A 17,174-nucleotide genomic window follows, 5' to 3' on the forward strand; every position below is an offset into this window, starting at 1 on the left:
ACAGATACACATATCATCGAACACTAGGCAGGGGAGGGTAGCTGGAACTATTATTGTTATTGTTATTATTATTATTATTATTATTAGTAATATAAATAGCATCCCCTTCTTTCCCTCCCCCTTTTATTTACATTCTCTGATAAACTTTACTAATTTCACTCTTTCTCTCTGCCTCTCCCATCGTTATTCTGACGGGGCCCCATTGGATGGCTTGGGAGACTCGGTCCTGGCGGGTCGCTGTGTGGTTTTGGCATTGGTTGGGTCCTGTGGGTTATCTATTGGCCCTGGGCCCCCGGTGTGCACCCTCCTCATACGCTCATGCACACGCCTTGTCCTGGAAGCACACAGCACGCTTTACTCTCTTTTAATCGCACTACATGTTAGGTGACATACATAAACAAAAACTACAAAACAGGCTAGGGTAAGAGTGGAGTGCAGGTAGATGCCTCATCAGGTGTCTATCTGCATGCCTCACTTATTTTAATGCACACATTGAGGAGGCATACATCTTACACGGTAAGTGTGGTGTGCATGGGGAAATCCTGACAGATATTCACCATGCATGCCCACTTCTTTTAATGCTACACTCTAGATAGACCCCTCAACCTAGCCATTCACATACTGTACATATTTAGGTCAAGAGTGGCGTGTTGGGTGAAGGTCTGGGGGCGAGGTGTGGTTGGTCGTGGTAGTGGGGGATGTGTGCATATGCTGGGGGCCTGGGGCGATGGGTGGCACGCAGGTCCTCCCCTCTGTCAGCTCGTCGCAGTATAACTGCGGGGGCTGGGTGGAACTGTGGCCATTAATGGGTGCCCAGGTTGGCAATCAGTCAGGCAATCAACCAGGCAATCAGTTATTCCTATCATTATACTTATCATTAATAGAATAATTACAACTCCTCTCCTCTGAAACCCTCCCTCTCTATGTTCCAGCTTCTCTCCTCCTGGCCCAACAGCAAGCCAGCCTTATACATATGCGCACACACACACACACACACATACATCCTCACATACTCACTACCCCTCACCCCCCATCCCCACCCCCATCCCAACACCACCTCATTCACACTCTTAGAGCTACCATCCGCACCCCCCCCCCCCCATCCCCCCTTCTTTTCATTCCGGTCATCAATTTCATCCCTGATAATCATATCTGTAATCATCCTGGACGCAAATCATCCTTAGCCTTTTTGTTATTAATGTTATGTTGTGTTATGTTTGTGGAAGCCAAGTCAATGTGATGTCTTGTTAAGTTACAGTATGTGTTTATGTAATGTACGTCTGTTTGTCGTATGTAGTATTCATGTGCATGTCGTAGTGTTGCATTTTCTGTAATGTCAATGATGTTTGCAAATAAAAAAAAAAATAAAAAAAAAAAAAAAAAAATTTCTTCAGCTATGAGATTAATACTTGGGGGCAGTTAATATATTAATACGGTTTTGTTTTTCTTTTAACTTGCATAACACACTGTCCTGTGGCTTATGCACAATGTGGCTAATACACAGGAAATTACTTTACATAAAAAGTCAAATTTGTGCGAAAAATCTGAATTGAGCACTAAGGCTTGCAATGTAAACATATCTCTTTTTTTCTCTCTACTCTCATCAGCTATGCCTCTGATGTTACATCTGGCTTGAGTGATGGCTATGAAGGCCTATCAGAGAAAAGTACAGAAGGTGTCCCCAAGCGCACAGGCAGCAAGCTCCTCAGGAGGCGGACCCGCTCTCGCCTGCGCATCACTGGGGTAGGTGATCTAATCAGTCAATCAAGAATTTCAAATGATCACCTATTAACTGAACTATGCTTAATCAATTAAAGTTTTTAGTAAGTTACTAGTGTCCCAATTGACAATGCAAGCACACATTTGTTTATTTGTTATCAGGATTGTTGTAGTTAAATAAAAAAAAAAATAACATATCAAGCTGAGACTCTTGTTGGCACTGATTAAGTACTATTATTTACCTTTATCTTTACTTTGAGATGCATCCAAAGACAGAAACATTTAGCTCTGTGGTGCCATTGCTCTGCTCTGCTCCTTGTTTGATGGGTCTCCTTGTGATCTAGTGCTGACTATTTATTACAAATTAGTCATTTGTGTGTCTGCTGATATACTCCTGATGTGTGAGATGATGTTTAAGAAAGCAGATGTTTTTGACAGAGCAGTCTTGTGGTGGGTGGGTGTTCTCTGTCACTCTCTGATAAGGTCGGCTTTGAGTGTTTTGATTCACTTCTCTTGTGAGTGTTTTTTGTATGGTTATCTGATAAAGTGCACCCGTTTTTATGTGTGTTCTGTCTTGTCGTAGAAAGCTGAACATGGGTTATGTGTGTTGTTACTAATACCTATGTTTAATATGTGTGCTTTTTTTATTTGTGTCTGTCGTGTCATGTTGTGTCGTGTCATGTCGTGCGCGTGTGTGTGTGTGTGTGTGTGTGTGTGTGTGTGTGTGTGTGTGTGTGTGTGTGTGTGTGTGTGTGTGTGTGTTTTCTGTAGCTGTCTGATAAAGTGGATCGGGTGGTGGAGTGCCAGCTGCAAACACACAACAGCAAGATGGTGACCTTCAAGTTTGACCTGGATGGAGACAACCCTGAGGACATTGCTGCTGTGATGGTGAGACACACACAAAGACAGACAGACACACACACACACACACACACACACACACTCTCACACACACACAAACAGAAACAGGCACACACAGCCAAACACAGACAGACAGACAGACAGACAGACACAGACACACACAGAGAGAGCCAAAAGCATGAGAATAAGTCCAGAGACCCAGCTGTTTGTATGGTTTAGAGTCAAACTCTTTCCAAAACAACAGCATATGAGGTATGTTAGTGCAGAGTGTGCACTATGGGTGTGTGTGTGTGTGTGTGTGTGTGTGTGTGTGTGGTTTTAAACCTGTGGACATTGCTGGCATGTTGACATGCCCAGTATCTCTCATTTCCCAGATTCCCATGACCTCAGCAGTTTTATCACACACACACACACACACACACACACACACACACACACACACACACACACACACACACACACACACACACACAGACAGACAGACACACACGGGGTATTACACAATGTCTGGGAAATAGAACAGGTTGAAGGAGAGCAGGTGTTGCTTAGGTGTTCCTTATCTAGCGTGGCTTGCTGCAATAGCACCCAATCATAGATAAAGCAACTGAACGTGCGGTGACAACAGACGTACCATAGCCCGTTTTCTGGCTCTCTGGGAATGACCCCGAACCTGCCCCAGCTGCAGGGCCCTCGATAGCTAAGCCGCTACGTGAGGCAAGGCCTGGCCCTGGTCTGGCAAGGTGCTGGGCCAGATCCATTCGAAAGTCGGTCACTTTGTAATAGTCAGCCCATGCGTTTTTTTATTATTTGATGACAATGTAATTGGCAAAATGCCTAGCGGTGCTTGTAAAGAATTTAGAGTATAAATGATTTTGTATTTGATTTGAGACATACCCATGATAAGTCATGCACCCTTATCCACACATGTAGGCTATCATGAGCAAGAGGTGGTTCAAGTGGTTGAAGTGGTTAAGGCTTGTCACACACAGTAGTTGAGATTGGAGCCAGTCTGACCATGATCTTCTCCTTAGTGAGTCCCCTCTCTCTGGTGGGAAGCTGATGGAAAATGATGAATCCCTATGTTCCACTGACATGCAATAGTGTGTCAGTGTCTCTTGCACTGGGAGAGGGGAAACACTAGCTGAAGGCCTGTGCTAGTTGATGATCATTTTCCATTCATTTCCATTCTTCTCTCTTTTCTATGTGTGTGTGTGTGTGTGTGAGTGTGCGTTTACAGGTCCACAGAGAGTTCATTCTGCCGTCCGAGCAGGAGGGCTTCATCCACCGTATGTGTGACATTATTAAGAGAGCCGAAGCTCTGATGAGGAGAGAGCCAATCGGATTCCTGCAGGGGGAGGGCTCTCGGCTGCCTTACCTGAGTGGAGCAGGAACTCTCTCTGGCTCACAGGTGAGTGACAGGAGATTTAGCCTATCTGTGACAGAAATTGTGAGTCCTATTGCCCCCCCCCCCCCCACACACACACACACACACTCCTCCTTTGCACATTACTGCTCACTTGTCATAATGATTATACTCACCCTAATAATATCCATGACTATCATCATCCTAATGATTGACACTGCAATTATTCAGTCCTGAAGGCATGGGAGCCTGTCCATTCTTTATATCAGTGCAGATGACACAATCCTTACCAGAACTATCTTTATCCCTCTAGATGACTATTATAGTGCATCGGTCATCCTGATAAATCATGACAAGTGGTTGCTGCATACATGTGCAATAGGTGCATGACCTTGTTCCTTAATCAAATAAAGAATATTGAATATTAATATAGAAGTGTGATGTGTGATGTAAGCCTTGTAGCTCTTTAGCCTGTAGCATTTATCCGAAAGCAGTTGTCTGTCAAAGCACTCTATTCTCGGATCAGTGTTTATAGCTAGCTCTGTGGTTAGCTTCTTATCTTCTTGTTATCAACCCTCTTGGTATCTGCTCTGGGATATTTCATCCCAGCGTCCCTGGGCCTTGGCTTTGGCTCATGGCCAAATGGCAATCATTAGATGAGATTAAACGCTTACCTATTGCCTGAGAATGGATCACATGACATGACACATACTTACCCACACCCACACACTTGCAAACTAACCCACATCCATGTTCACATACTTACAAAGAAGACACACACACACACACACACACACATTTTTTTTGCATGTGCTAAATGAGTTCATTACACTCAGCACACACACAGTCTCCCCAGGATAGGAATTGTACATAAATAGTCTTCTTAGTAGTCTAATTGTAACAGCAGTGGTATATTTAGATATTCGTGAGTCAGCAATCAGTAGCCAAGATGGCCACTATCTATTGACAGCCTCAGAGAGTCCCATCCATATTGATAATAAGAGTTTTGTGTGTGTGTGTGTGTGTGTGTGTGTGTGTGTGAGGAAGTAAGGAGGTTGGTCATTAAGAGCCCTGGGCATGCTGCTGCTGTTTCTCATTTAGTTAATTTTTCTGTGGCAGATCTCTCCTATCTCTGTCTGTCTCTCTCTCTCTCTCTCTCACACACACACACACACACACACACACACACACACACACACACACACACACACACACACACACGCACGCACGCATACACTCACACACACACACACAAACACACAAAAGCACATTCACTTTCCTTTGGTGCCCCATTTGTCTTTTCAGCTCAGATGAACAGATATTGATTCTCTTTGTCTCTGTTTTGCTATCCGTTTTCATCTTCTCACTTCCTTGCTTTGTTAATATCTCTTTCTCTCCCTCCCTCTCTGTCTCTCTTTCTCCTTTTCTGTCTGCCTTTCTTTCTATGTCACTCTTATTTCTCTCCTGCAGCCTAACCTCCATACCCAAGGCCTGGCACGGACACACTCCTCCTCCTCTCTGCCAGGTAAACCTCAGAGCCATTACCTGGTGCTCACCTGTGGCTCTCCGTGTGTATATGAACAACATATAGCAGTACACTTAAATGGAGATTAAGTAGTCACTTCACTAATTATTTGTGTCTGTGTCTGTGTGTCTTTGTCTGTGTGTCTGTGTGTCTTTGTCTGTGTGTCTGTGTTCTTGTCTCGTAGACTATGCGGCGGGCAGTGTGGGCCAGGCGGCTCAAGGCTCCTCCCTGGCCCTGGGCGGAGACTTCCTCCTGGATCCTGACAGACTTCCCCTCACGCGACCCCTCCGCTCACAGTCCTTCCACACCACCTCAGGTAGGACCCCGCACACCTACGACCTTTCACCTCCGTCACCTCTAAGCCCAACACACCAGGTGTCTCCGGTACACTCCGGCCACTGCGATTCTGAAGCAATTTCGACACCCAATCGGTCGGATCCGACAAACTTCTGACTCGGGCCGAATTCCTGTCCATGCAACATCTGATTAGGAGACGTACTGTAACAATGAACGTTTCAGCTCGGATCCAATCCGACTGAATTTCTGGCATGTCGATTTTTTTTTCGGATGGCTTGCAGTGTGAGCAGTCACAGTATCAAATGTGTCCAAATGTGCATTACCGTGTTGTTTTGCGACTAAAAAATAAAATGCAGTGTCTCTGTCTAGCTTTACCAGACAGGCCATGGCTGTATCAAACAGCTCAGAAAAGTAGCCTCCTCTGTGACGACCTGTGACTTTTATCAAAGCCCAGAGCCCATCACACCCCTCAGTGGTTGGCAGCTGTTGCCGTGCTGGAATGTAGTCAGCTTAAGCGCTTCCTCACAGGCATGACAACTAGAAGGTTTTGTACCATCACTGCTTTTCAAAATCACAAATCACAGCAAATCATTTGTCCTCTGCTATCCCCGTTACCTTCATGACAGAGATACTCTTTTGGAATTATAGAAGTACAGCCATTATCAGTTAAACATGTGGTGTCATGGCCTGTGTCATTGAACATCTTCAGCTCTCTACTGTGCTGCTCTATTATTAAAGATGGAGAAATCAATAGATGTTTTACTCTGTTTGATCATAGTGAACGAGGGTGAAAGTTGGCGATACAACATCCTCTGATATGAGGTGTGTGTGTGCGTGTGTGGCTGTATTTCATTATGTAAGTGAATGTAGGCAAGGCAGTTCAGTTGAGGTTTAACTTTCAGGTGGGAGAAGTGAAGTATGATGTAATCCTCCTGATGGCCATAATAAGACAGTATTGTGCACCGCTAAGTGCTCCATAAGACTCAGTGTGGTGCTTGTTCAATTATCTGTCACTCTCGCAATCCCATTCCTCCTTCCAATTCTTTCCTTCTCTCTTTCTTTCTTTGTTGTTGTTTCTTTCTCTATTTTCTTTCTATTTTTATCCCTATTTTGTTCTCTCTCTCTCTCTCTCTCTCTTTCTACTCCTCTTTCATCCACTTCTCTCTCACTCTGACTCAGCCACTTTCTAAACTCCATTTATTTCTCTCTCAGTTCTACATCTTTGACCCTCTGTGCCCCCACTCTCTGTTCTTTAAAAGTCTCAGATCAATCCATCTCTAACAACTGCCGATTGTGTGGACAGATTCTTTTTTCTGAACGGACAGACTATTTCTTTTCATATATTTATGTTACATAACCACTGGGGTGAGCCATGAACATTTTTCAGAATGTCGTCTCTACCTCCCTCTTTCCCCCCTTTCATTGGGTGCTCTTTCGCTGCCCCTTGGCAAACTCTGGGTGCCATGGCAACAGTTCAATGACGTCAGCGGCGGCGGGTCGTTATGTGACGTCACCTTCAGCTCCCGGAATCCTTTATCACCTGGCGAGCCGGCTGTAGGGAAGGAACGGGTGGTCGTCGTGGAGACGGAAGAATGACTAGCGTTGTCACAGGCGGTTAGTGATCGATGTGCTTCCAGGAGGGTCGTCCCAGGTGGCCCGGACAGGGACACAGAGCAGGCGGTGGAGCGAGGCTCAGGGTTACACATGCAGCAGCCACAAGCACACACTCTGGACATGTCTTCTCACTGTATGCGGCTCTTGTGAGGCTCTTCTCTCTTTCTTTTCTCTCTTTTTCTATTTTTCATTCCGTTTGTCTCATGTGCTCTCTTTCTCTCTCTTCCCAGGCTCCTCTCAGTCCTACTACCCCGGAGCCTCTACCCACTACCATCCCCACTTCTCCCACCCCGACTCAGTGCCTCTGCTGGTGCCACCCATGGCCCAGTACCCACAGCAGTCTCCCTACATGCCAAATGCCCACTACCAGCACCTCTACCTCCAATCCCAGCAGCAGCAACAGCAGCAGCAGCAGCAGCAGCACAACCCAAGCAAGCTGCCCCTGGCCCCCTCCACCCTCGTTAGAGTGCCCAGCACCACCAGCCTGGCCGCAACCACTCCCTCCTCCTCAGCTGGGCCAACGGGAAAGCAGGTGGGGGCGGAGGCCATGATGGCGGGCGACGGAGCCCACCTGTCCCCCCCGGTGGGGTCATTGAGCGCGGTCAGCCAGCAGAGCGCCATGTGGCCCTCGGACCAGCAGCCCCTCTTCTCCCTGGCCAACGTGCTCTCACTGGCCATGAGTGTGGCACAGTCCTTCATGCCGCCCACCTCCATGCCCAGCGGGCTCAACCCGGGCTTCCACCCCCACATGGGCACCGCGCAGGCCGGGTACCCGCCCATCTACGCCCCCCAGCACAAGGCTGACGCTGCTGCCTACGCCCAGGTGCCCATGCTGGGGCAGTACCTGGACATGCACCAGTACCAGGACGGCAACCTCCCTCAGATGGCCTATCAGATGCCCATGCATGAGGTCCTGGAGGGGGGCTACAACGCTAGCCGGCCCAGGGGGGGCTCCATGGGAGGGTTAAAGGTGAACACTCCCCCCGGGGGTCCCCCGCTAACCGGCTCCATGGACGACCTGCGGGCCACAGTGATGAGGTCCAGACAGGCTGGGTTCACAGACTCCTCTCCTCCTGCTGCCTGTGCACCTACCCCTGCTACTGCCCCTGCTGTTGCCCCTGCTACTGCCCCTACCCCTGCGACTGCCCCTGCTGTTGCCCCTGCTACTGCCCCTACCCCTGCGACTGCCCCTGCTGCTGTTCTGGCCTCTGCTCCTGGAGCTCCGGTGGGAGCCAAGCCAGGGCCCCAGGCAGGGACTCTTGCGTCCATCCCCAGAGAAGTGAGCCGAGAGCGGGCAGGCAGCTCGGCGTCCACATCCCCCTCACCTGTCACCGCTTCCTCCTCACCGGCTTCATCAGGACCCTCCAGCCCACAGAACACGGTGAGACACACACACACACACACACACACACACACACACACACACACACTTATTCACATTCAGACTACAATAGGAGAATAAATAATCCATCAGACAGTCTGCTCTACAGACTGTTCAATAATCAACTCTTGCTCTGTCTGTATATTTCATAACCATACATCACTCATGACTTCCAAGGGAATGTGTGGAAAGAAGCATGTGCTTTCTCTGCCTGACGTCCTCTCCTTTTTTCCGTCTTTACTTTGTTTGTGTTTATGTGTGTGTGGATGCATTTCTCTTTGTTTGTGTTTATGTGTGTGTGGATGCATTTCTCTTTGTTTGTGTTTATGTGTGTGTGGATGCATTTCTCTTTGTTTGTGTTTATGTGTGTGTGGATACATTTCTCTTTGTTTGTGTTTATGTGTGTGTGGATGCATTTCTCTCCTGTTCCAGGTGACTGCCCACAGTCAGGCTATCCCCATTCCTCTTGCTGTGTCTGAATCCAGCAGCAACGTTGCAAAAGGCCGACTCACGCCCATCTCTGAGGGTGAGTTCATCGCTGGGCACTGCCCTGTTTTAGCCTGCGTCACGTTTGGCTTGCTGGTTTATGGCCTTCAGCTGAGGGATCGATCATTATCTGAAATGGTGTCTAAACATTTACATACAGTGGTCTATTATGCCAAGTTATTGAGTGGTATGAAAGCATAACCTTAGTCCCCTTAATCTGCAGTTTACACAATGGGGCTGGTTAATATAAGTGGGAAAGAGAAGACAATAAACTCATGTAATGTGTAACATACCTTGACCATACAGAACATAAATCTATTCATAGTTGTATTTGTGTCTGGAATGGAAACAAATTATTTTCTATGTACAATTAGAAGTATTTTGTGTTTGCATATGATTATTTACTGGGAGGCGGTGCTCTAAATCATTTAATTAATTTACCAAAATGTTTTAAAAAATATGACCAGGTCTGGTGATGGTTTTGTCGAATGTTTGTTCTCAGGGCAGAATGTAGGTATAAATAGGTTAACGTATAACCTATATCTGCTTTGCCTGCAGCCTGCTTTTATTTTTGCTACCATCTGCATATAACAGCTATGATGCTGGCCTACTGAAACCTTTTATATCTTCGGTAGCTATGAGGAAAGAACACCGTTGTGTGTGGTGTTGCTGTGGAATGCTTTCTACGGTAGCATTCCACAGAAAAATTCTATGAAATGCACTGCGAGAATAACCGCGAGACGTGCAGAAGGAGCACACCGCCACAGTGAGTTCACCGAGTCACGTAGAGTTCAGTGAGACACAGAGAGACGAAGTGCACTGGATTACAGAGGGAGGCAAACGGAGGCATGCCTGGGCCTCGCAAGCCCGCCAGCTACATCAGCCATCAGCTCAACGCACAGCGCTGTCGTTAGGATCTTATAGTAGAGGCCCTAGCAAGTGCAGCACTGCACATTAGTGTGTGTGTGTGTGTGTGTATGTGTATGTGTATGTGTATGTATGTGTATTTGCAAACACCACCCAGAGCTTTATTGACACCGCTAAAAGCTTGCTAACATGCTAACTAGAGTCTTTTGACAATACGGTCAGCAATGTTGTTGCTGTGTGTTCCTACTGTACATGTGAGTGAGAGATTGGAGGGGGGTCTGACCCTCTATGATCCTCTATGATAGTTTAATGGTCTTTATATCACCATGAGTGAGATTTCTACCACTCTAAATAGACTTATCCAGCTTTGATAGTTTTTGTTGTGGTTGTCATTGTTGTTGTTGTTGTAAATGTTTTGCAGAGGGGGAAGTTTCCCAGGAGCATTTGGTCACTTCAAACTTTGATGGTTTGTAGACATAATGTAGACAGCAGTGAAGTCTGCCATCTAGTGTATAAGATGAATTCACCCGCTTATTTATCCCCATTTATCCCCATTTGGCTGTTTTTCCCTGTGGTTTTTTTCTCATAAGAAAAACTTTCTCAACTGAAGCCACACAATTTAAATAAATGTTTTTTACCAATAAAATGAAATTTAATTTTATTATCTTAGAAAGAAAGGCGGGTAGGAGGTCTGCCCTTTCCAAGCTGTTGGTGAATTGATATTAATCTTATTTCTTCCATCTCTGTCTCTCTCACACAGAAAAAAAGCCTGTGAGAGTAGGTCGTTTCCAAGTGACCCCAAGTGTGGACATCCCACCTGCCCCTCAAATCCCAGTCCGTCCTCCAACCCCTCCCCCAGTCACGCCTACACCTGCCAGCAGCGAAACAGACAGCAGCACCGAAGACCAGGGCGAATCGGAGACCAGCTTCAGCACGATCACCGTCTCCCCCCCGAACAAATTCGGAGTCTACCCCCCCCACCATGAACGTGAGAAGGAGGAGAGGAACGAGGAGGAGTTGGAACAGGACACTGAGGAGGAGGAGCAAGAGCCGGGACAAAACCAGGCGGAGGAAGAGGAAGAGAGGGAGGAGGGAGAGAGGGAACAAGGGGAAGGAGAGGAAGACGAGGGGAGGCGGGGCGCCCGGCGCATCAGCCTGAGCCTGTGGGAGGGCACAACGGGCAGCCCGCAGATGACCAGCGCCCCGCACCAGCCCTGGATGAGCTACACGCGCAGCGCCTCCTATGTCAGCAGCGACGAGACAGAAAGCGACGACGACGGCATGTGGGAGGAGCTACACCACCTGCAGCTTCGGTGGGTGGAGCTTGGGGGTTGACCACATTTAAAGATGGGGGTCAGGGTTTTTAGATTAACGTCTGCAGGTAAATTTCTCTATTTCGTCTGCTGGTGATAGACAGAATCTCATCATATTTCAGGCTTTGTAGTTGAGAAGCTAAGGGGAAGCGCTTAAAGTGTAATTCCAGCGAAAATTGACCCAAGGGTGTTTTTCTGCATTAAAAGACATCAAATAAGCCGTGGAGACAGTATTTTTGTTGTTAATCAACCACTACAAAGCTTGCTCCGGTATGCTCTATAGCCCCAAATCGCAAACAGTGAATTAGCTAAGGGCCATGAGCGAAATGCTTCCCAAATAGCATTTTTTTTAACCAGTAATATTGTTTTAAACAGCATCAAACCTAGTCCGTAGCTTGCTCAAGGTCCCTACACATAAAACTAAGCACCAACAACAACATAGTTAACAATCCAGGAGTTTATTACAGAAGACTGTTAATATCACAGAAGACTGAGATAGCACACGGAGCATAACGTCTATTGCCGGAAGGTAATGCCTTATACGGACTTTCCTTCGAGAGGAACTGGTAGGGGGATAGTCAGTAAGTGTTTTAGTCTTCTGTAATAAACTCTGGGTTCGCTAACTACGTTGTTGGTGCTTCATTTTATGTGTAGGGACCCTGAGCAAGCTTCTGACGAGGTTTTATGCTGTTTTGAACAATTACTGGTTAAAGCTCTGTAGTGGTTGATCAACGAAAAATACTGTCTCCACGGCTTATTTGATGTGTTTTAAAGCAGAAAAACACCCTTGGGTCAATTTTCGCTGAAATTACACTTTAATATTATCCAAGCGGTACGATGGGGATGGGGCTTTGACCACATCTATACTGTAGATGAGGTCAGGGTTTTCAGTGAATGCCTTCAACTAAATTTGCCCATATTTCTGTTCTCTGATGATAGCGTACAGCCTCTCATCATTACACAGGCTTGTTGGTGTATGTGGGTGCCTGGTTAGTACTTCTGAGTAGGTGTATGAGGACGTCTGTTATGTAATAACAGCTAGAACTCTACTATACTATATTTGTTGTGTCTCTTGTTCTGTCTTTCCATCCCTCAAATTCACTGTTTCTCTTATCTGTTTATCTCTCAATTCCTTCCTTCTCTCTCTCTTTCTCTCTGTCAGGCATCTGTCTGAGGTGCAGACGCTGCAGGCGACACAGAAGCGAGAGATTGAGGATCTCTATGAGCGGATGGGTAAAGTGCCTCCCCCCGGCATCGTCTCGCCGGCCGCCATGCTCAACAGCCGACAACGCCGCCTGTCCAAGAGTGGCGGCTACTCCTCCTCCCGAAGAAACAGCCTGCAGAGGCTGGACATAATGCCCGCTGCTGGTAAACATGCACACACACACACACACACACACACACACACACAAATAAACATACTCACTCACTCTCTTACATCAAAACAACCATAAATGTGAGAAACAGTCTGTCTATTACTGACTTTCAGTCTTTGTCTTCTGACCCTTTGTGTGTCCTAGGCATCATGCGGAAAAACTCAGTCAGCGGCAGCAGCAGTGGCTCACAGGAGAGGATCACCAAGGCCGTGTCCTTCGCCCCGGACTTCAACCGCATGGTGAGCCCCATACCTCTGACTCACAACGTGCCAAACCAACTTTCTCAGCAGTGTGAGGTAAAAAAAAAAGACATAAAACAATACACACTACTCACAGTCAGGGATATTCGACTTCGGGTGAAATTTCAGGATGAGATGACCTTCTCTAAACATTTGAATGTCCAACAGTTCAATGTTTCAGTACTTTCTGTACTGAAACATTAAATTTCACCCAAAAGCCAGATATCCCTAACTTTTTGTGAGTAATGTATGTGACAACAATGCTCAGGAAAAAACAGCAGGCTGGTTTTGTCCAGTCATGCAAGATACCCAAAATACCCACCATCTAATGATCCCATATTCATCTCTTTCCTGTTAGTGAGATTCCAGCCGACACGATACACTGCCAGCCCTCCACACCAACAGGAGGAAGTGATGTCGCAGGAGGGCTTCCTGCTGCCTTTCAAGAGGAAGACACAGGAAGGCAGGACAAAGCAGGACAAACACGCACTAGTGTAGTAAAAATAACCTCCCAGAGACTTTTGACAAGAAGCCATTGTCGGTTGGTGCACAATCATACAGACACGCCGCTGAATCTCCCAGCTGTGCAGTAGCCTACAGTTCAATCTGATTGTATCTGAGTGTGTACTTTCTTTTTCATGTGTATGTAGTGCAATCAATGGATTCCCCCCAACCCTTTCTTTTCATGTGATCTCAGAAACTCTTAATTTCTTTTTGCACTTTCCTGTGTTACTTTCATCATCTGCCTGTCTGTTGAATGTTGCCACAGGGCCTCCTAGTGGTGGGGACATGTAAATGTACCGTTTCACTTGCTGCCTATTTTCATTGCTGTATGGAGGGGGACATAAGCCGAAGTCTCCTGGTTCTACAAGCTTTTAGCATTTGCTCACTGCAGTAATGATAAGTGTTTGAGCTTTGTAAACTACAAATTGTGGTAATTATGTCATTTTCTTTGATTCTTAGTCATGACTTTTGTTTTCTAAGCCTGCACAATCATGTCATAAATGTCAGAATGGCATTGGAATGGAGTATACAGATTGACTCTCACTGGACAAACATCTAATTATAATAAATGAACCAATTGATAATATTTCATGAAATAGAAATACAAAGAAAAAAGAACTGCCAAAAGCAATGACAAAGAAGAAATAGTGTTACAACTTATTTGGACAAATGTCTTTATGGTGTTTGCTTTTTTTGTTTGGTTTTGCACATGACATAGCATACAAGTATTGTCTTGCATACTGTTCAGATATCATCGTTTCCCAGTTTCCCGACACTTTCACTCTCTCAGCCAACTCCGTCATTCTGCACAGGTCACCTTAAACCCAGTGCAGGGTTCAGCCAAAAACGTTGGAATCGTCGTGAATTCTAAATATCTTTGGCTCAGAAAACCCTGGTCATCAGATCCCCCCACTAGACTAGACGGGCGATAGGCCTTGACAGATTTATATCCACACACTACAGCCCACAGAAAACCCAGCAGCCTAGAGATATGCTAAATCTGGCCCGGATCTGGGACAAGTCTGGCCTGGACCTGGTAGGGTTCTGCAAATCAGTACCAAAGACCAATAGAGCGGCTGAACAGCTAGCCAATACCAGTAACCCCACACTGCCATTTTGTGGGTGCAGCTAATACAATTGTGGTGCCAGTGTCAGCATCTAATACTAACCACACTGCAGGGCCTCAGGACAGCATTACACTCTCTCTCCATAACGCATCCACATTCTGATGGTGACAATTTGATGTTACAAACATGTCACACATAATTTAATGTCCTAAAATGAATCGTTCAATATTTTGCTTACTCCACTGTCTTAAAAAACACTCACCCTCAGCAGGGCAACCATGTTTGACACAGATCGCTGCGATACTCGGGAACGGATTACGCCCACATCTGGCTGAGTCCAGGTCAGGATCCGCCCAAGATGCGGCCCAGACCCAGAGTAGCCAGCAGGCTCTTTACACTGCTCTGTCTTCTTTTATATTTGAGCTGAAACAATGCACTTTTCTCCAGAGGGATCTCCCATTATGAGCTGATGCCATGCAGTCTCTGTAAATAAAAATGGGTCGGGTTACTAAAGATGCACATAGAACCCTCCTGTCCTTTTCAAATAATTTTTTGTGTGCTTCTTCAGCCTATGCAGTCGTGTCTAAGAAAAGATGTTTCCTCTAAGAAACACAAAAGAAGGTGAATTGAAGCTGTGAAGATTGTTGCCACGGAGTCAGTATATGAAAATGTTTCCGTGAGAAGTGACACCGATTGTATTCTTCTAAGACAAAAAAACAAGATTTATATATTTAGATATGAAAGAGATATGACATGTTGTATTATATGTTAGGAAATGATGTTGTGTCGGTTTTGTGCCTTTTCAGGTTTTTTTACCCCAACAGCTTGATTGTTGTTTCAGAAATCATGTTTGTAAATAATGATAATACATTACATTTTTAAATGTGTCTCATGTGTGTAGTGTTCGTAAATTCTTCTACACTTTTACACACACACTCGCACACAACCTAAGAATTATACATCAAATATTTGATATGGAAGCTATTTTTGAAGCAGACGTTCAGTGATATGGCAGATAGTGTATCTTTTTGTCCAGAATAAAATCTCTCTAAAACTAAGGACTTTTTGAACAAACAGCGACAGACACGAAACCCATTGTACTGGTCAGAATATAGCTCCAAAATATAGGGCCACACACACCTATTTGAACTTAAAGGCCATTACAGAGTATTTAAAACCTCTTTTAAATAACAATGTATTTAACCTCTTAAGAAGGTCATTAAGAAGAACACACAACATATTATCGGTAAATTATATCATTTTTAGGGTGGAACATACAAAGTGCTTATTATCACATTATGTCAGGAATAAAACCCACAAGTTTAGGCTATCTGGTGTACGAACATGTATCCATATGCAATGGACAGCAGGGGTACTATCAACAGAATGTTTGATCATGTCTACCGGAGGCAGACTGTGTGCGTGTGAAACTGGGAGAAATATCTGATTCCTTCCTGGAAATATAGCTGTTACTTCATGTGTGTCTTGGGATTCTGTGAATTGATCCAGTCGTGTCCTCTGTAACTGCTATTTATTCTGTGGCAGTGTAGGGAGCTCACTGGCTATTTGACAATAATTTAGAACATTTGGTGTGTGTATGTTTGTGTGCTTGGGCTTGTGTGTATGTGAATCTTCTTTGTGGGGAGAACCATGAACTCGATTCACCCCTGGCAGCTGACAGTTGAAGCTGAAATTCTTTCACACAAATCACTTAAAACCAACATGTATTATGTGCCCAAACCTCAGGATCTTACCACTGGAATGTGCAAAATGGGACTGGTTTATCACAAACGTATGTAGCCGAGAGAATAAATTGTAATACTACTCTTAAAAAGTAAAAAAGTAACAGCTTCACAAGATGACTGTCCTTCTGATGAATCCAATATCATAATGACCCAAGAGGTATCTCTGCTCTGGCAGATCCAAATATAGCTATTAGTAAAACTATACTGTTTTACTTTAGACGATGGTTTCACATTACAGTATAGTTGCAAGCAGCAATGTGGGGACCTAGCAGCCTAGCTGGACGGTGTTACACGACTTTTGGACTTTTACACCTCTGCTCATACCTGGTCAAAAAGGCACTTGTGAGATATTTCACACCTGTTGTACCTGTTGGACTCTGTGGAATCTTGACCATTGACACAATGACATCAAGTGTCTAATCAGTCTATTAAGCCTTTAGTTTGTAATTAGTAATTAACTGTGCAAAGGAAGTTTGATTAAGATCTATCAACCCACTGGTGGCTGACACAGCCTCCACAGGCAGACCCCAACATGAATGCATGGACACTTCTGACCAAACCCGCGCAACACTGATGGACACAAACATACACACAAGGCTAGATGATGGGGAAAATGCCTGCTGGTCACGAGCACTTGATAAAGTAAAATCTAATCCAATCCAATATCTGATATTGGCTTATTGACCCATATTGGTATCCACCTCACATTTGAGTGTCCCTCTTTGCCAACCCTTGCTCTGGTATTTAGGTATCAACTGTAGTCTGCAGAAAAAGCCACACTCCAGCAGAAGTGCCGTGTTTGGCCTAATGGCCTAGA

The 17,174-nt window shown here is 45.5% G+C and overlaps 1 protein-coding gene across 8 annotated transcripts in view; it reads left to right on the top strand.

Moving 5' to 3' along the window:
• Window positions 1-15,499, top strand: part of wnk4b (WNK lysine deficient protein kinase 4b) — a 73,013-nt gene extending 57,514 nt beyond the window's left edge. For 4 of the 8 annotated variants that reach the window (XM_042087841.1, XM_042087842.1, XM_042087846.1 and 1 more), the window contains 12 exons: window positions 1,608-1,743; window positions 2,491-2,607; window positions 3,818-3,988; window positions 5,414-5,468; window positions 5,653-5,784; window positions 7,610-8,760; window positions 9,193-9,286; window positions 10,535-10,579; window positions 10,874-11,426; window positions 12,589-12,794; window positions 12,947-13,098; window positions 13,400-15,499. In XM_042087841.1, the coding sequence (XP_041943775.1) occupies window positions 1,608-1,743; window positions 2,491-2,607; window positions 3,818-3,988; window positions 5,414-5,468; window positions 5,653-5,784; window positions 7,610-8,760; window positions 9,193-9,286; window positions 10,535-10,579; window positions 10,874-11,426; window positions 12,589-12,794; window positions 12,947-13,098; window positions 13,400-13,402 (2,815 nt within the window). In that variant the 3' untranslated portion in view covers window positions 13,403-15,499. Of the gene's footprint in view, window positions 1-1,607; window positions 1,744-2,490; window positions 2,608-3,817; window positions 3,989-5,413; window positions 5,469-5,652; window positions 5,785-7,609; window positions 8,761-9,192; window positions 9,287-9,748; window positions 10,580-10,873; window positions 11,427-12,588; window positions 12,795-12,946; window positions 13,099-13,399 lie in introns of those variants that run through there. The other 4 variants (XM_042087843.1, XM_042087848.1, XM_042087844.1 and 1 more) reach the window with 3 other exon arrangements.
• Window positions 15,500-17,174: the final 1,675 nt, after the last annotated feature.

Source organism: Alosa sapidissima, chromosome 3, assembly GCF_018492685.1.
Source record: "Alosa sapidissima isolate fAloSap1 chromosome 3, fAloSap1.pri, whole genome shotgun sequence".
NCBI lineage: Eukaryota > Metazoa > Chordata > Actinopteri > Clupeiformes > Clupeidae > Alosa > Alosa sapidissima.